The sequence below is a fragment of the Primulina tabacum genome, chromosome 10, assembly GCF_025594145.1.
Source record: "Primulina tabacum isolate GXHZ01 chromosome 10, ASM2559414v2, whole genome shotgun sequence".
NCBI classification, from domain to species: domain Eukaryota; kingdom Viridiplantae; phylum Streptophyta; class Magnoliopsida; order Lamiales; family Gesneriaceae; genus Primulina; species Primulina tabacum.
Window position 1 is genome coordinate 5,436,859 of NC_134559.1, and position 20,889 is coordinate 5,457,747.

At 32.3% G+C, this 20,889-nt stretch overlaps 2 protein-coding genes across 2 annotated transcripts; both read right to left on the bottom strand.

Moving 5' to 3' along the window:
- Positions 1-5,301: 5,301 nt before the first annotated feature.
- Positions 5,302-6,485, bottom strand: LOC142505335 (protein MIZU-KUSSEI 1). Its single transcript, XM_075618276.1, has one exon. The coding sequence runs from the start codon at positions 6,274-6,276 to the stop codon at positions 5,452-5,454; it is 825 nt and encodes a 274-aa protein (XP_075474391.1). The 5' UTR covers positions 6,277-6,485; the 3' UTR covers positions 5,302-5,451.
- Positions 6,486-9,949: 3,464 nt separating this feature from the next.
- LOC142505574 (zeatin O-xylosyltransferase-like) lies at positions 9,950-12,313 on the bottom strand. Its single transcript, XM_075618612.1, has 2 exons — positions 12,155-12,313; positions 9,950-11,627 (listed from the first exon to the last, which is right to left on the bottom strand). Exon 2 carries the CDS (start codon positions 11,569-11,571, stop codon positions 10,114-10,116), a length of 1,458 nt encoding a protein of 485 aa, XP_075474727.1. The 5' UTR covers positions 11,572-11,627; positions 12,155-12,313; the 3' UTR covers positions 9,950-10,113.
- Between the last annotated feature and the right edge of the window lie 8,576 nt (positions 12,314-20,889).

Sequence of the window (20,889 nt, forward strand, 5' to 3'; positions counted from 1 at the left end):
AATTGAAAGCATATTGGTGATACTCCGGAAAGAGGTCACTTTTGGATTCGGGCAGAATAGGAAAAATCGGGAAGCCTAGGGAGGCCAGGGAAAGAATAAGCCCGATCGAAGAACGTATTATTATATAAATCATTCTTGGATATGCAATAACTAGAGAAACTGATTAGACCAGCAAGTACTTAAAAATACAAGGCTCTCATCTTAGCCTTCACGGTATAAAAAGAATAGGATAATGGATTAAGGACTCTGTCTATGTCCTCACATCATGACCATTGTCCAAGTATCTCGAGATAAACATCGATTCTGGGTCCATAGGTATGGATCACCATGCTTCGAAATAATTATTATGTCAATCAGAGCACGTAGAGACGATATAATAAGATCGGAGACAGTATGAGTTGTCAGTAGTGTCAGTGTCAGGTGGGCAGGGCATGAGCAGCGGTTTGATCATGAAGAGTAGCGAGACACTGAAGACAAATTCATCATTATTTTTCTCCTACAAATACTCATGTTTGCTCGATTATTTAGGATATACATAAAACATTTTCACAAGCACCTACTATATGTTCTATATATAACACTTTCATTTGTGTTGATACCCGACTGAGTTGAACGTCAGAATAATTAAGTCGGAAAACCTTTCAACCTCACACTCAATTTAGCCGGACATCATCACGTATCATTATTCTCATGCCGCCCCTGCATAGAAAAGCCGCCCCTGCTTAGAAAAGTAACGTCGAAGAGTTAGAAAGACCCGACAGGGAACGATATTTTGTTTGATATTATTAGTGTACTAGAATGACAACTAGTCAACGCAATTGGATATTTCAATTTGACCTTTTCTTATAACATATTTGTCATTAGGGAGGTATTAGGCGTGATTATTGAATCTAACTAATATGACACGTCTAATTGGGCTTTATAAATTGATTTGTTTAGACAAAAAAATTGAAACAATTTTTTGAATTTGGATATGATAATCAGAATTAATTTTTAAAATTTGTAAAGAAATTGAAATGCAAGACTTAATATGATATTCATCGAAGTTAAAATTGTGAAATGTTTCGAAATCTCAAACATCAAATATTATTTATATATTTCCACAATCTAAATAAAAGGATGACGACATTACATCATTCTACACTTAAAATGAAAATGCCACCAAAAATACTTGTTACCGTACCGAAAAATTCGGTATTATTACCGTACCATACCGAAATCTTCGGTATATCGAACATTCAGTAAATTCGGCATTTTTTCGATATGGTAATCTCGATATACAGAAAATTCAGTATTTTTTTCTATCCCTAGACATGGATGTACCCATTTATCCCTTGATAAAAGTTTATGTATCAATTAATTTCTATTAATTAAAAGTTCGGGTCTTTAAAAACTATTACTATATATATATATATATATATATATATCCTTCCGCACGCAACTTATATATAGTCAATTTTTTATACATAAGAACACTTGTTGAAAAAATTAGAAATTTAATTTGTAAATTTATAAATAAATTATAAATTTTCTACATAAATTATATCACGCGGAAAAATATTTTGTGATTGAAGAAAATCAAACATAACGGTAATTGAAGAAAATTTCTATTATCATCATCATATCCAAATTTCAACTATATATAACATTATATAGTTTTAAATTTTAATTAAAGCTCTAAATTTTTATAAAACATCTAATAGAAAACAATTTATATAGTTTTAAATTTTAATATAAGCTCTAAAATTTTTAGATAAAAATACTATACAAAAAATTATATTATATATAGATGTAAAGCATACCAATGGATACTAGCATGTTGGGATACGTCATGCCTGACGTGATTTATTATCAGCCAAATATTTATTTGTCCACATTAAATTTTAAGAATCAAGCACGTCTAACCATATAATATAATGATTATGTTACTGCATGCTCTGTGTAGTACTGGAATTTATGTTATATTAAATCTCACACCATGCATACCTAGTCAAAGTACACATACACACACAATTTTAAAAAATTAGTGAAAATAATATTTTCTTTTGCAAGATTTTATTATTATTTTGTGACAAATCACATATTTAATATATTAATATGTATTTTGTTTTTAGTTCTAATCGATTCTCAATATAATATTAAAATAATGTCGAAAAATGATGACATGACACTGAAATTAAGGATGTCGCATTATAAAATTGTTGGCGTAACATTATACATTGCTTATATGTCAGATATCACGTCGACACTCCATAAAAAATGACTAAAATTAAAAAATAAGTACAAATTAGTGAATGAAAATCATCAATCGATCGGCAAATGACCAAAATTAACGTGACGTCTTTTACTTCTTTAAATTAACGTGATAAATAGAAAATATGAGATTTTTTTTCAAAGTTTGATAGCATGTATGGATCCAAGATCGTTGTGTTTCTTAATTTACTCGAAGATATGATTTCAAAATTGTTAGGTTTATCTATGTGCTAACATAGTGTGTCCAAAAAACGTAATGACTCATGACCTGTCACCCACTACTACTCCCATACCATATATATAGATCATAGAAATTTTAATTTGGCTCACTATTATTTTATTTTTATTATTATCTAAAAAAAATCCATTTCTATTTTAATTGGTCACCAGTAGAAATTCACATATATACTTCAGATATTAAACGAACAAATAAACAGATAAATATTAAAGTAGAATATGTGAAATAAAATGATATTTTTTAACTTCGTCTTAAAATGAAGTAGTAGCTCATAAATAAGCAAAGACTTTAACCGGTCCAAGCAGGCAAAACGATTCAAAATTGGACCGATTCCGAAGTAAATAAACATATTTTACTTCATCGATTTCGTAAATTAACGCGAATGGTTACATGTTACTTCACATGTAACGATGATTGACGAAGAAAAATATATCTTATACTTCATCTGTGTAGTAAATCAATGACACAAATGATATCTATGCCTGTACAGTTTAAGTTAGAAATAAAATAGTTATACAGACTTAAAAAATAGAGTAAGTCTCTTGTGAGACGGTCTCACGAATTTTTATCTGTGAGACGGATCAATCCTACTGATGATATTCACAATGAAAAGTAATACTCGTAGCATAAAAAGTAATATTTTTTCATTGATGATTCAAATAAAAGATATGTCTCACAAAATACGACCCATGAGATCGTCTCACATAAGTTTTTGTTTAAATAATAATAATAATAATAGAAGTGTTTGATTTAGTAGATTCCATAAACTAATTTCGAATTGGCTAGAATAGGTATCCTCTTCTCCATTCCAACTATATAGCAACTACCAAGGCTCCTTTTTCAAGTATTGGCTACACTCGATAGCCTTGTTGAATATATTTGTGATAGTATACTCCAATATTTAAAGTTCTACCCACAAAAATAATATAGCCCAATCAAAAAAAGGAATTTTTTTTATCATGCTTGGATGGCTTTTTTTCAATTACATAAGTAATTTTATGGGAAAAAAATTAAAAAAAATTTCTCTCTATAAATAAAAAATTATATTGAATATCCAAGTCCATTATTTTCGTATATAGTGGATATTGAAATGACATGAAAAAATCAAGTATAATTATTTACTATGTATGTCTATTCATGTGATAAGAGTTATGAATTAAAGACGCCAAATTATTTTTTTTTTAGAGAGAAAAAGAAAAAATTAGAAGTGCTATATATATTTGAAAGTTTAAGATTTAATAAATTTTATAACTATTTTTTGTAATATTATAAACACTAGCAAATACATTCTTATTGCAATCTCGGTAATCAGATTTTTTTTGTTAGACGAAAATGGTTTGATTATCAAATCAAGACCTCGTTTTAAAATTGACACGGAATTATAATAAGTCATATGTTAGGTAACAACGTAAAAGCAAGCTTTCTTAGTTCGATCTCTCCAATGATAAGTTTCCTTATAGTTTAATATTTTGGGAAATATATATATATATATATATATATATATATATATATATATATTCCCACTCAACGCATGCTAGTGACCATGCGTGACGATAGATGTAAACCTAATCCCATGTTAAAACTAAGCGATGAATCTATACCTAATAAGTCGAAATTAAATATGTCATCAAGTTACATTTAATATATATACACATGTGTGTGTATATATATACGGGAAATTGGCCTTCATTCCCCAGTCGTCGTTTTTTTTGTGTTCAATCCCTGGGTACTTTTTTAGTACCATATTTTCACATGAAGTGTACCACATTTCCACATGAAGTATACCACATTTTGTATGACATAGTACCACAATTTTGTGAGTAGGGAGTGAACCCAAAAAAATATTTTGATTGGGGATTTTTCACCAACTTTCCCATATATATATATATATGAGGTAAAAACTTGTGTGAGACGGTCTCACGGGTCGTATTTTGTGAGACGGATCTCTTATTTGGGTCATTCATGAAAAAATATTACTTTTTATGCTAAGAGTATTACTTTTTATTGTGAATATTGATAATATTGACTCGTCTCACAGATAAAGATTCGTGAGACAGTCTCACAAAATATCTACTCAAAATATTTAAAAAGTAAGTTTTAATTTTAGTATTTTGTCGATGACATAATGACATTTTAAGTCGTCGCAGCTGTTCATGGGACAGTTCCTTCCAAATATTAACATTTTAATTATGGTCATTCTTATCTCTTCACTTTGTCTTTTTGTCAATTTTTTCAAATTCAAAGTTCATGCTACAGAAACCTCGTGACACATCCCTACAACAAATTGAATTTTTTTTATTAGTTGCTATTTAACTAGACTATGAATATTAGGCACGAAGAATTCAAAATTTGACTTAAAATTTTGATATTGTCGTTTTCGTTTCATATGTAAAAAGCTAGAATATATATTTCGATATAGATGTGTGTAAAAATATTACAAAATGTGGTCAGAGAAATTAAAGAATGGATTAAAATTGTGAGACTGGTTTACTCTAATGACAATTAATTATCAAGCAGTAGAATAAATGGGCCTCACAAAAATTATCGAGTGTAGAACTCTTCAATAATTGTTAGAGTATGTCTATTGTGAGACGGTCTCACAAATCTTTACATGTGAGACGTATCAACCCTACCGATATTCACAATAAAAAGTAATACTTTTAACGTAAAAAATAATATTTTTTCATAGATGACTAAAATAAGATATTCGTCTCACAAAATACGACATGTGAGATCGTCTCACACAACTTTTTACCTAATTGTTAATGATTCAATAAAAGTGACATGATAACTAAGCATGCAAGCGTATATTAAAGTATAAAATTCAAAGTACATGCATTGTCCCTAAACTCATTCAATAATTCAAATATCTTAATTAATTAATGATATTTTTAATTATCATACAAACCACCATATAAAATATTACAAATATCAAAACAAAACTATATATTTATTTATTTTCAGATTCTAAGCAAAAAAATACTGAGTTCTGGCCCGCCATTACCGTCGGGATTCAACATGTAAAAAGCTTCCGAGTCACGACTCCCCACAACTCGCTCGAAACGTGCCCTCATGTAAAGCAACTCACCTTCCCACGCGCCGCCTTTGCGGCCGTCATCAACCACCGGGATCACTCCTGCCCCGACGGAGACGCTCTGCACCGTGCTCAGCACGTGCCAGTCCGATTCTGTGCACATTCTCGACACCGCATGGCCGCACTTCCTCCCGTTGCAGTACATAGTCCACAGGGGCTCGCCAAATAGGCTCACCGAGGATCTCCTTCCGCCACGCGAGGGCGGCGAGCCCTTCTCGCACTCCAAGGCAATCCTCACCAGCCCGGAGGACATCTCTTTCACGAGCGCCGAAGTCGAAACCCCGAATTCGATCAACAGAACCGGCTCCGACCGAGGATCGTCCTGTACGGAGAAGCTGACATGTCCTCGGCGATGTCCGAATAGTGTTCCTGTGACTTTCCTCCCCAGAGACGGGGTGGTGGAGAGATGGGTTCTTGGTATCGTCAGCCATTTGCATGAGGGAAGCATCATGGAGGGAAATGAGATAAAAGAGAGGAGAGAACGTAGGAAGGTGGAGACACCACTGCGAGTTCTGTTGAAACTGTGGAAGACTCTGGAATCTGAGGTGACCAGAGGGCGGCGCTGGTGTAACTCGTCGGAGATTTCAGGGCTGAGGGAGAACGTCGTCGATCTTACGTAGCTAATTGCAGGGATAATCTTGCTGGTGCTTGTGCAGCTTCTGTTTCTCGGAACAACTCGTTCATGTCTCATTTTTCGAATCTACACAATATACAAATATAATTCAGGGAATTGATGCAGAAATTATAAGCAGAAGTAGTGGAATTAATTATCCAAGATGCATGATCAATTGAATCAAGATTTTCGGTGATGGGGAAATATATTTGATCTCAATTTCACTTCTTTGGGTAAAATGTAAAGAAAAATGGTGGCAGATCGAGTAGTGATAATGGTGTTTGGAGGACATTGATAGTATTATATATACATATATAAAGGTTAACTATGGAGGTTTGTGCTCGTCATTATCATCATTTCAATTACACTCATTACATTGCCTATAAATTTATCAATTTTAAATTAAATATTTGTTAATATATTCGAATTTTAATTTATGTTCATTGTATTAACTAAATCTCTTACTAACTATAATAATATTGAGTATGTCTTTTGTGAGACGGTTTCACGGGTCAACTCTACCGATAATCACAATAAAAAGTAATACTCTTAGCATAAAAAATAATATTTTTCATGGATGACTCAAATAAGATATATGTTTTACAAAATACGACCCGTGAGACTGTCTCACACAAGTTTTTGTTAATAATATAATTCATTATTTTGATTCCAAGGTTTAAACTTCATAGGGTTCACCCTAAGTCAAAGGCAAAGATGCAATATTATATATTATAATATACAATAATAAAATTACATTTATCATATATTTAATATGCTAATTTTCTTTTTTTCTTTTAATATAATTATTGATGAAGGCCCCCGCAAGCCTCTATCAATGATACACGTGCATAGCTTCCTCGATAATGATCTTCTCCATGGGAGGGCCCCTTGAAATTAGTATCACCCCCTTTTATCATTTTTATTATTCAACTTTTATTAAATGAAAAAAGTATTTAAATTAAATTTATAGTAATTGCAACACAATCAATATTATAATTAATTTCAAATTATTAGTAAAAAAAAAAATCATCGTACAATCCTTTCTACACAAAAATTGAAACATGTTAACCGAATGAATCGAGTATATATAATCACATTAGACAAAAATTTGTGTGAGACAGTCTCACGTGTCGTATTTTGTGAGACATATATTTTTTTGGGTCATTCATGAATAAATATTACTTTTTATGCTATGAGTATTATTTTTTATTTTGAATATCGGTAAAGTTGATCCGTCTCACAGATAAAAATTCGTAAGATCGTTTCACAAATTACATATTCTAATCATCAAGTTTGCAATCTAAATTTATGTTAAATGGAGAAAAGTTGACCTTACAAATAGAAATAATCACCTCAAGCAGTGATTGAAAATATAATATGATAAATTATCTTTCATTGTCACTTAAACAATAAAATAATTCAATATGAAAGTGACGTTAAAATGACGTTGTTGATCACGAAGGTCAATGAAAAATAATGTTAGTGTATTGAGAGGTCATTTTGTCCCCCAGCCATTTGGAAATGGCAGATCCGAAGATGCTTCAAGATTTTATATATTCCACTTACTAGGGTTCTTATTAGAGGACAAAAAATAAAAATGACACAATTTGTGTGAGACGATTTTACATGTCGTATCTTGTGAAACGGATCTCTTATTTGAGTCATCCATGAAAAAATATTATTTTTTATGCTAAGAGTATAACTTTTTATTGTTAATATCGGTAAGATTGATCCATCTCACACATAAAGATTCGTGAGACCATTTCATCAGAGACTTACTCAATTAAAATTAGGTTTCTTAAATTAAATATATTAATTTTTTGGTTAATTTGAGCCGGTTCCAAATTTGTCGGCTAGCCTATGGGTTACGTAACAATTATTATTTTTTAAAATAAAAATATATATTTGAGGAGGTGGTCTACCAAATTTTGACGGCGAGGATCCATCGAAAATTTCTTGCACGTGGACTCTTTCTCTGCCTAGAACACGTTGCAATTACAAGTGATTTCGTCTCAAATTTGATATATTGATATCTGATAAATTTTGAACTATTGATTTGAGTTTTATGAAATAAGTGAGTATAGCAGATAATTGATGTGATGAGTTTTTCGTTATGGTTCGATCAAACTCAGTTATGGATCATAACATCTGAAAATAGTTTCACCGATCAAGAATTTTAGATCGCAAACAAAAAAAAAAAGAAACTACACGATTACATAAGTTTTCTGTATTTTCACGGGGCCAACGCCGATCTCATATGTTGGGGGTATCAAAGGTGAAATTTAAGATTATATAGACGCTCCTTTAATTAGTTCTTATGATAAAGTATTATGGAAACATATATAATATTTGATGATGATGATGCATATATTTTTGTATTAGGTATTATGCAGTGGCAATGGCGGAGTCACATGGTAAGACATCAGGGCTTCATCAAATTTTTTTAAAAAAATTATATGTAAATTTTGTATAATTTTGGATTAATATGATATTAGTCCAGGTAGATCAATTTAAAAATATTAAAATATTCTAAAATTTAAAATTCTAGTTCGAATAGAGCTATATTTCTGACTCTGTCAAGTGTATTATAGACATACAAAGAGAGTTAATAATCATTGGATCGTAAAATTATACTTGAGAATGTACAGAAAATAATGAGATTTTGATTTTTATCGCATATATATAAATACCAAATATTCAATTAAATACTCATATAAAATATTACTCCGTATATTTCACAAATGAATATTATTGATGGAGGACCGCAATTATTACATAATTTTTTCTTAAAAAAAAAATTAGTCAGTTTTGGTGAAATCTCTCTCGAATGTAATAAGAATTCGTCTGCCTTCTCACTCCTCCAAGAGTTGGAAAAAATGTATTTTTATGTTAATATGTCCGCATAATTAATATATTTTATAATTTAAATGACTTTTCATAGCCACGTATAAATATCATGGAAATTAAAATATACAATTAAAAATTATATTAAAAAAATATTTAAATATAGCATAAACATTATTATGGACAGGTCATGTTCCCTATAATCTCTTTTTGAGTCCATGAGCTCCAAAGATAATTTTTTTTTTTTTTTGAATATGATTAGCAAGCTATTGTGTTAATTCATAAAAAATAACGGAATAGATTTCATCGTCATAAAAAAAATAATTTCAATTAAACAAATAAATTAGATGTATGACATGATCAAAATAGCATCAAAGTTATTTTTTTAAGAAAATAATCAAATTAACGATAATCAAATTCGCAATTTCACATTTTAATTTGTCTTCGAAACGAGATCATGCCTTAAACCCAAAAACTATATATGATTTTATGATCAAATTCTACTAGTTGCATTAAAAAGCATGATAAATTCAATATTTCGATTAACTTTTAAATTACACTATGTTTTTGTTTTTCATTTTCTATTAGCATGAGCTGATAAAAGGTTGACATACTCATGAAACTAAAGACTAAAATTTTATAATATTCTAGTGAACTTATATTATAGTTAATTAAGCATAAAATCATTTTCAAACAAAAACATTTATTAAGATTTAACGTTGTTTACAAAAATAGTAATCCTAATTTGCATAAGTAGAAAAAGATAAACGATCAACATTTTATAAATTCTTAAGAAAACAAAATAAAATTTTCTTGCTAAGTTAGTTAATATTTTTAAAATCATGTTAATAATATAAAATATAATTATTCTTTAGTGTGTGAAATCCATTAATTTTTCAGACAGAGATTTACTGATGAATAATTATTTGAATATAAGTTATTTTTCGCGAAGCACACGAGAAGTTACATGCATGACATGCTTATATTACAAGAACATGATGGAGCTTCATACTCCTAGTTTCGAGAAGAAGAAAGTCACCAAAAGTTTCCTTGTTTAGTGCCAATTACACCTTATGATGGCATCACATCACCTTGTCTGGTGATATGAGCAATAAAGGAGTCCAACTCGAGTCGAGAAACACCGCCTTCCGCGGTTGCTTGTTCAACAGCAGCAGCCAACTCTTGCACCCTTCGTCTCATCTCATCCCCTTCTTCCGACGACATTAGTCTTTGAATCACATTCCCAATAGTCGTTGCTTTCACAGACTGCTCCCTACCACCCCACTCCCACACAACAATCCCTATCTTCAATATTTCAGTTATCAACAAAGCGTTTCTTGGTTGTTCTGAATGCATAGGCCAGGCTGCCATAGGCACCCCCATTGCTATACTTTCTATACACGAATTCCACCCACAATGACTCAAGTACCCACCAGTCGATGAGTGGGCCAAGATTTGTGGTTGTGGAGCCCAATCTCTCAAGACTATTCCCCTCCCTTCCACCCGTTCTTCGAACCCTTTAGGTAGCCCTGCTTGTCTAATGTCTCCTCCATCAAAGATATTTCCTTTGTCGCCATCCCTCAGTACCCAAATGAACTTTTGTTTGCTTTGTTCTAATCCCAATGCTAGCTCTTTTATCTCTTCATCCGATAGCGTAGTTGTCGAGCCAAAAGCTACGTAGATAACGGAACTTCGCTCCTGCTTATCAAGCCATTTTAAACACTTGTGTTGGGTATCTGACTTGAGTGCCGAGGAGGGTGTTTTCTGAGGAAGTATAGGTCCCACTACCCAACTTTTTCTATCCCCAACTAACTCCTCCTTCGCTAATAGATCCAAAAAAGGGGCTTCCATCACTCTGCAGGTGTTGTAGATATCTCCGGATCTAAACTTAATTGGCTCAGTCTGGAAAGACATAAAATACATTATCTCCTCTGTTGTCCTGTCTTTGAAAGACGGCAAATCTTTCGGGAATTTTATCGGGAATGGCACGCCCATTTGTTCCCAGACAAGAGTGGCCCGAGAAAAAGCCGAGATACAGTGCAATGCATAGGATTCTGCATTAGAGATCAAAGCAACATCCTGAACCACATAAGCCATGACGACATCATGAATAACGATAACTCTCTTATATTTTGATGACAGCTCTTTCATGTAGTCACCAACCGGTTCTCTTTGTTTCAGCGTGGCATCGAATGCTGGTTGGAGCTGTGAAGGGAATTTGTTTGAAGAGTTGGGATTCGGTGGAGGAGAGACAAATGGCGGTGTTGGGATGTCGTGAAAGTGGATATTGGCCACATCTGATGGGTCTAAGCCATTAATACGAGCTTTGGCTTGACGGATGTGGATCGCCGAACTGAGGTAGTAAACTGGTATCTGGTACCGGGATATAATACAGGAGAGTTGAAGGAACACGTTGAGGTGTCCATGGCCAGGAAATGGCACCATCATTACAGCAAAATGAGTTGATGCCATGGTGGTACTGCAATCATTTTCTTGATGATCTTTGGTGCTGCTTATTGAAGATTGCATCTTTTTGTCACTTGATTGAAATCGCGGTCTCCTTTGAGTCGATGGTGATCACTCCCCTGCTCAAAGTGCAATCATGAAATACGAGTTCGATTATTGACAGGATTAAAATGGTAACTCTACAATTGAAAGGGGTATTTCTTATAAACATACGGCATTCTTTGCCTTTAAAAAGTGAGGGACGGACACAAACCAATCGATTGAATCAAATACCAGTAAAAAAGCTTCAAACAATAGTTGCCCAAATCGATTCGACCATGTTCGAGCTCATCTTGGTTTGAGCTCAAGCTCGACTAAACGAGTCTTTGAACTCGGCTTGACAGGATCATATCGAAAATAGATCCGTTCTGAACTAAAAACCCTGCTCTTATATTTCAAACGTTGCTTCGCAACATCATTAGGAGTGCATAAAAATTAATATAAATTAATGAATAAGCAGATCAATTGCCATAACTAATCCAAAATATATGATACATGCACTTGAGTTATACAGAGAATTAAGCCGAAGACTCCATGGTCTTCTGGGAAAGCTACTCTTCCCCAAAATTCAAAAACAAAGAAGACGATGGATAAATATAGAGTTTACCAAAGTGATGTTTCAGTTCCGTTAAGAAGATCGGTGGAAAAACTTCAACCCACAAAGATAAGCTACCAGCTTGCCGATGAACTCGAGCTACGCGAAGGATCGTGCAAGGAAGTCAATGTACTTTTAATTTTCAAAGATTCTTTTTTTTTTAAATGGGAAGTTTATAAAATAAATTTTTTTTTTATAAATGTAGAAACTTTTTTTACAAAGATTTCAATAGGATGTTACGGGCCGCCTTATGGGAAGGGCTACCCCATGACGTTTCGTCCCTCTGGATTTCACCTTCAAGTTGACAAATTTTCTACGTTTAGGATTTTAAACTCGATTTTTTGTTTTTTTTCCAGAAAAAAGTAATCGATTATCGTCCAATTATGAAAGCAAAAATGGCTCAAAAGTATCGAGACAAAAGGGCATGGACCAATCAATATACACGTTAGAAATCTTGTCTTTTGAGAACAAAGATCGTATGTTTCTTGGTTTTGAGGTCCCCCTATATTTTTGGAAACTCGAAGATCAAATACGTCTGTCAAAAAATAATACGAAATAGCCCAAATCGCTCTGTAGCTCGTGGTGGTGGTGGTGTGTTACCGTTATATAGTCAAGTTGAGAGACTTTGCTTTCTTTTTTCAGGCTAAGTTTTGTCCAGTACTGCCTCGAAGTAATGTCTTAGACCACATATTATTCATTGTTTAAGCCTAAAAGATTGGTGTGCCAAAATTCATGTGATTGCCTGTCACCCAGTGGTACAGTTTGTAAAGAAAAACGAGTTCAGGGATTGTCAGAATACTTTGAGGATAATGTATTTTGTGAGATACGGCCAAAGGGCTGTTCTTGATTTGCCTAGTAAAGGTCCATTTGGTGAAGATGATTGGAACCCGGAATCTTGTGCTGGCACATGTGCCAACCCCCTTCATATTGTTTATATGTGCTTATCATCTACTTTTCGGAACACGGTCTTTTTTTTATTTTCTTTTTTTTTTAAATTTATCACTTAATTTTCTTACAGTTTGTAAGTGATGATATCCGGATGAATCGGGGGAGCTGAGTCAGAACAATTCACCGGATGATGATTTGTGTTTTGTTGAAGGAAATGAGCAAGGTATGTATTTGTGAGATATGGCTTCCACTGTGACATGCAGACAAGGAGATGAACTCGTGAATGGGCATCGGAGGAGTGAGTATACCTGCTATTTATAGGAGAAAATCACATGATTACCTAGTTTTCAGTGTCCACCTGCTAAGTATGGTAATGCGGCTGTCCATACCCTACTTCTGATGACTTATCTGACACGCCAAACTCATGTCGTTCTGACATAAATGATTGCCAAGCATAAGATAGCTCGTACTGATAATTTCGAGTGTGGTGCGCTTCTCGAGGTAGCCCGTGTAAAAGTTCCCGGGAGCTTGTACGAAAGCCCAGACTCCTGATTGCCCGGGGGCCAGCTACTGAAAAAAACACTCTGTATATTGACCCTGATTTGGACTATCCATTTAATTCATCGGTCATTCATGATCCAGACTCTTATTGGAGTACTACCGGTAAGTTTTATATTTAATAAATAAAATAAATATCAAATTCATTAAATACGCTGATATGAACGTGGAAACTTCATATGAACCATAAGAAAATGTTCCGAATTACAGAGTTGGAAATCTAATCTCACTTTGGAAATAGTAACCATCAAGTTGTATTAACTTGTGACTATGAACTCGTTCCCATAAATGGAATCTGACCAATATCAACTCTTTCAAGTTCAATTCGACAATGACGACAATATATATTTAAATAATTAACATATTCAAATAGTAAAGAAATAAAATTGATGAGTGTATAAAATACATTGATCATATAATATGGTATTTTAAGATAAATATTAATTAATTATTAAATAAAATACAATAAATATGTCAAAAGATATATTGGAAATTACATTGAGCCTCGTTCACCTGACATTGTGCCCTTGGGAACTGAATTTTAGTTAATCGGTGAGACAATGCTTAAGATAATTGTAATTAATGTGTTTTTATGATAATTGGTGTTTTTATCGTCAGGCATATTTATTGAAATTTGTGAAAGTTGAGCCTTTTTAGTGTTTGTTTAATTACTTTTAATTAAAAAATTTAGACTGTAATGACGACGAGTCGACGCCGCCGCCAAAGTTGGCTTTGTGGTCTCGGTTATTCTTTACTTTATTGGGTTTCTTTCACTTAATTAAAGTTGCCACGTCTTTCAAATTAATTTATTTATTTTTTACTTCTATTATTTTGAAAGAAATTACATTTTTTGCATTTGAATAGATCGCTTGTGAGACGATCTCACGAATCTTTATTTGTGATACGGGTCAACCATACCGATATTCACAATAAAAAGTAATATTCTTATATTAAAAAATAATAATTTATCATGGATGACCCAAATAAGAGACTCGTCTCACAAAATACGATGCGTGAGACCGTCTCACACAAGTTTTTGTGTAATTATATAGTTTTATTAACAATGAATTTGTCATATTTTTAGTTCTATATTTTTAATATTTTTTCTTTTTTTTACCGAAATATATCATTTACTCCGACAAAAAATGAAAAAGAAACATACTTGCATGACAAAAAAAAAATTTAATTTGTAATATAAATAAAATGAAAAAATATAAGTTACATGATTAAAAATTAATTTTATTATTAACATGATCAAAATCAATAAAGTACAAATTACATGATACTTATATATTAAATATAAAATAAGATTTAATATTTCGTCAATAATTCGATAATAGAATAACGTAGAAAATTTATCTTGTATCTAATTATGGTTATTTTACTGTTTTTACTCAATTACACGGTGTAAATTCACTAATATAGACTAGGGAGTTTCAATTATTTTGAATGTGCTAAATTTTATTTTTATTATTATTATTATTATTATTATTATTATTATTATTATTATTATTATTATTATTATTATTATATTTTTCTTCTCGTTAATTTTTATAATAATTGCAAAAAGTTAAATAAGACATAATAAAAACAGTCTTTATACATTCTGTGGTTCATTGGACTGCTAAATCAACCTTTTACAGCAAGCCCCAGTTCTTTAGCTTTATCATTTTAAAAAAAGAAATTAAAATGACAATTTGTATTTTTTAAAATAAATATGCTTTTAATTTATTTATCGCAAAAAATCTTATTATAATGTTTAACATGTTAATTTTGTGATATTAATTTCTGACTTGACTTAACTCATAATAAATATTATTTTAATATTAAAAAATTATTATTTTTTATTATAAATATAGATCAGGTCGATCACCGTATCACAGTATATCAACTCATTTATTATTATAGATGAAATATTCAATAGTTCCCAAAACATTATCGTTATTGAATATGGTCTTTCTATTTTAAAATTCTAGAAGGATGCAGAAATGTAAGACAAAGCCTATTAGAAAGATTATTTCCTTTAATCTCAAATTCATGACGTGTCGTAATCTACTTAACGCATAATTAATTACAAACTCTCCTTAGTCAATTTCATTAACTGTGAGATAAGAACTTCCCAAATTAACAAAATCATCACTTTTATGATATAAACTTAGGCAAAAACTTGTGTGAGACGGTCTTACGGGACATATTTTGTGAGATGAATATCTTATTTGGGTCATCCATGAAAAATATTACTTTTTCATGCTGAGAGTATTACTTTTTATTGTGAATATCATTAGGATCGACCCGTCTCACAGATAAAGATTCGTGAGACCGTCTCACAAGAGACATACTCTATAACTTATTCCTGATTATATTTATATAATATATAAGTATCACACAAGTTATTGTGAGACAATCTCATGAGTCGATTTTATAAGACATATCTTCTATTTGGATAATCGTATTATTTATGTTTGGGAAGTGTTCTTATTTCAAATTAATTTATTAAGAAATATATATTGTCTAATGACATTTGAATGTTACAGTTTGATAAAATAATTAATCAAGAACGCACATAAGAAACATAGAAATATTTATTAATTTATAAAATCGTCAATTATATCACAATTCAAACATAATTAATAATTTTGTTATATTAACAGTTACGTGCACGAGTACTCATGCACACTTGCCAATTGACAGGGGTCTAGACACGGTTTTATCTCGTATGTGGTTTCTAAAATGTATATATAAAATTGAATTTAAATGTATATTGTTGTGAAAAAATAAAAATTTATGGTAAAAAGTAAAAATCTCAAACTCTCAAAATTTACTAAACTACACACTTTATAATATTTTTCTCTCTACTCAATTGTGATTTTCTTCACAAATGAGAGATCTATTTATAGGAAATCTTTACAAATAATCCAAAAATAAAATACATCATTACCTACATCATCACACACTAATTTTCAATATTTACAACTCTTATTTTCAACATTCAAATATTCAACATTCAAATATTCAATACACATATTTTAAATATTATTTTCCAATACTCCCCCTTGTGATGATGATCATGATACGATGATGTCTTCATTACGTTTTTTTGTACTGCCTCGTTAAAAACCTTACTTGGAAAAACCCATTGGGATAAAAACCATAGTAAGGGAAAAAGAGTGCAGTCACGTAAACTCTCCCTGATGTTGACATGAACAATTCTTCACAAATTTCGTAGATTGCGCATCCCAATATTATATATGTGCTTTCTGAATATTGACGTAGGAAGTGCCTTTGTGAAGAGATCTGATGAGTTTTTACTTGATTGAATGTGACGAACATCAATACATCTATTCTTCTCAAGCTCCTTGGTGAATGCGAAGAACTTAGGAGGAATATGTTTAGTTCTGTCGCTTTTTATGTATCCTTCTTTCATTTGAGCAACACATGCAGCATTATCTTCATATAGTATCACAGGCTTCTCATCAGATGATAATCCGCATGAAATTTGGATATGTTGGGTCATTGATTTTAACCACACACATTCACGACTTGCTTCATGTAGTGCAATAATCTCGGCATGATTTGATGAAGTTGTTACGAGCGTTTGTTTCTGAGAACGCCAAGATATTGCAGTGCCTCCACGAGTAAATACATATCCAGTTTGGGAACGTGCCTTGTGTGGATCAGATAAGTATCCAGCATCAGCATAACCAATTATACTTGGATTAGCATCTTTTGAATACAAAAGTCCCAAGTCTGTCGTTCCTCGTAGATAACGGAATATATGTTTAATTCCGTTCCAGTGTCTCTTTGTTGGATATGTGCTAAATCTTGCCAACAGATTCACGGCAAAAGATATATCAGGCCTTGTACAATTTGTAAGGTACATAAGGGCACCGATGGCACTTAGATATGGTACTTCTGGACCAAGAATATCTTCATCATCTTCACATGGACGGAATGGATCCTTTTCTATGTTTAATGATCTAACAACCATTGGAGTACTTAAAGGATTTGCTTTATCCATATTAAAACGTTTAAGGATCTTTTCTGTATAATTTGTCTGGTGAACAAACATTCCACATTCTTTTTGTTCAATTTGTAAACCCAGACAATACTTGGTTTTTCCAAGATCCTTCATTTCAAATTCTTCCTTCAAGTATGACACAACTTCTTGAATTTCTTTATTCGTTCCAATGATGTTTAAATCATCAACATATACAGCAATAATTACGCATCCGGATGTTGTTTTCTTAATGAAAACACAAGGGCATATTGAATTATTTACATATCCCTTTTTCATCAAGTGATCACTTAGTCGATTATACCACATTCGACCTGATTGCTTTAACCCATATAATGATCTTTGTAATTTCACAGAATAACATTCCCTGGGTTTTGAACTTTGTGCTTCAGGCATCTTAAATCCTTCAGGGATTTTCATATATATATTACTATCAAGTGATCCATATAAGTAAGCTGTAACAACATCCATAAGACGCATTTCTAAATTTTCAGATACCGCCAAGCTAATCAAATACCGAAACGTAATTGCATCCATCACAGGAGAATACGTTTCTTCATAATCAATTCCAGACCTTTGAGAAAAACCTTGTGCAACAAGTCGAGCTTTATATCTTACTATTTCATTTTTCTCATTTCGCTTTCGAATAAAAACCCATTTGTATCCAACATGTTTTACACCTTCAGGTGTAAGGACTATAGGTCCAAAAATATTACGTTTATTTAGCGAATTTAATTCAACCTGGATGACATCTTTCCATTTTATCCAATCCTGCCGATTTTTATATTCACCAAAAGATTTTGGTTCATGATCTTCGTTATCATTTATGATGTCGATTGCCACATTATAAGAAAATATATCATCAATTTCATCTATATCTTTTCGGTTCCATATTTTTCCAGTATTAATATAATTGATAGAGATTTCAGGATTCTCGTCAGTTTGTGGTTCTGACAGAACATTTTCATCATCATGTGTTTCTTCAGGAACACCATTCTCTATTTTGTGATCATCATGTGCTTCTTCAGAAACGTCATTCTTTATTTTGTGATCATCGTGTTTCTCTATGAATTTTCTTTTTCGAGGATTTTTATCCTTGGAACCGACTGATCTTCCACGCTTCAGGCGTTTAATGACATCATGAGTATCTTCCATTTGTTTCTTTGGAATTTCAATTCGAGCAGGGGCATTTGCAGCATGTATATATAATTTAGTTACCCCTTTTGTGTCTGCAAATGCATCTGGTATTTGATTTGCTATTCTTTGCAAGTGTACAATTTGTTGTACATCTTTTTCACATTGTTTTGTTCTTGGATCCAGATGTAACAATGATGATACATACCATGTAATTTCCTTTTCGGTATGTTTCTGTTCTCCCCCTAACATTGGGAAGATTTCCTCATTAAAATGACAATCAGCAAAACGTGCTGTGAACACGTCGCCTGTCTGAGGTTCAAGATATCGAATGATTGATGGATTATCATAACCGATATAAATTCCAACCTTTCTTTGAGGTCCCATTTTCTTTCGTTGCGGTGGTGCAATAGGCACATACACCATACATCCAAAAATTCTCAGATGAGAAATGTCTGGTTCTTTACCAAATGCAAGCTGCAATGGGGAGTATTTATGATATGCACTTGGTCTGATGCGAATTAATGAAGCAGCGTGTAAAATTGCATGTCCCCATATAGAAATAGGGAGCTTTGTTTTCATAATCATTGGTCTAGCAATCATTTGCAGACGTTTAATCAATGATTCAGCCAATCCATTCTGTGTATGTACATGAGCAACAGGATGCTCAACAATGATTCCCATAGACATACAATAATCATTGAAAGTTTGGAAAGTAAATTCACCAGCATTATCAAGTCTAATTTTCTTGATTGTATAATCGGGAAATTGATTCCTCAATTTTATTATTTGAGCAAGTAATCTTGCAAATGCAACATTTCGAGTTGATAATAAACATACATGTGACCATCTGCTGGAGGCATCAATCAATACCATAAAGTATCTGAATGGTCCACATGGTGGATGGATTGGTCCACAAATATCACCCTGAATACGTTCAAGAAACATTGGTGATTCAGTTTGGATTTTGACTGGTGATGGTCTTATAATAAGTTTTCCAAGAGAACATGCTTTACATTGAAACTTATTATTCTGAAAGATCTTCTGGTCTTTCAGTGGATGACCATGTGTATTTTCTATAATTCTTCGCATCATTGTTGAACCAGGATGCCCAATCGATCATGCCAATTGGTTAATATCAAAGAATTATCAACTACCATGTTTGAATCAATGAGACTTATATGTGTATAATGCAATCCAGTAGGGAGCATTGGTAGTTTTTCAATCACATATTTCTTTCCTGATTTATATGTGATAAGACACATATATTTCTCATTCCCTTCATTCATTGTTTGAGTATCATACCCATGGGAATATATATCATTAAAACTCAACAAATTTCTTTTCGATTGTGGTGAATACAAAGCATCATTGATCAAAAATTTTGTACCATTAGGTAACAAAAATTGTGCTTTACCACATCCTTTAATCAAGTCTACAGGACCTGATATTGTATTCACCCTTCTTTTTGTTGGTTTTAGTTCCAAGAAATATCTTTTATCTCGGAGGATAGTGTGCGTTGTACCACTATCGGGTATGCAAACTTCAGCTTTGCTCATAGTATTTTCCATATTTCAACTTCAAAAAATATATGCAATGAAATAAAATTACTGACAATAAAATGCAAAAATATAGCACACAATAAAACATTATCATATGGGTACATAAAATATTTTACATATTTATTCCACCAGCAAATTGATCATTGTCTGAGAAATCAATCAGAAAATCTCCAGTATCAAAATGAGTTAAATCACTCAAAGGTTCACTTTGTTCAGTGAAGTTGGTCTCATTTTCTTTCCCCTTTAATGATTCTTTATAAAGTTTACAAAGATGCTCAGGGGCTCGACAAATACGGGACCAATGTCCAGGAGTACCACATCTGAAACAAGAACTTTCATATCTTTTTGAGTGATTATCATTAACACTCATATTTTCATGATGTCTTTTCTGTGGATTTTTTGGGACGTTCTTTTGAGATGAGTTATAAAAGTAACTATCTCGATTATTTTCAAAACCACGGCCGCGACCACGACCACGACCACGACCACTTCCACGTCCACATCCACGACCACGACCTCGATTTCGTCCTCGATCACGACCTCGATTTCTCACTAAATTCATTTGTTCGAATCTTTCTTTTAATCCCTTC

Excerpts from the sequence above, each read along its gene's own strand:
- LOC142505335 (XM_075618276.1), bottom strand. The coding sequence starts at position 6,276 with ATGAGACATGAACGAGTTGTTCCGAGAAACAGAAGCTGCACAAGCACC.
- LOC142505574 (XM_075618612.1), bottom strand. The coding sequence starts at position 11,571 with ATGCAATCTTCAATAAGCAGCACCAAAGATCATCAAGAAAATGATTGC.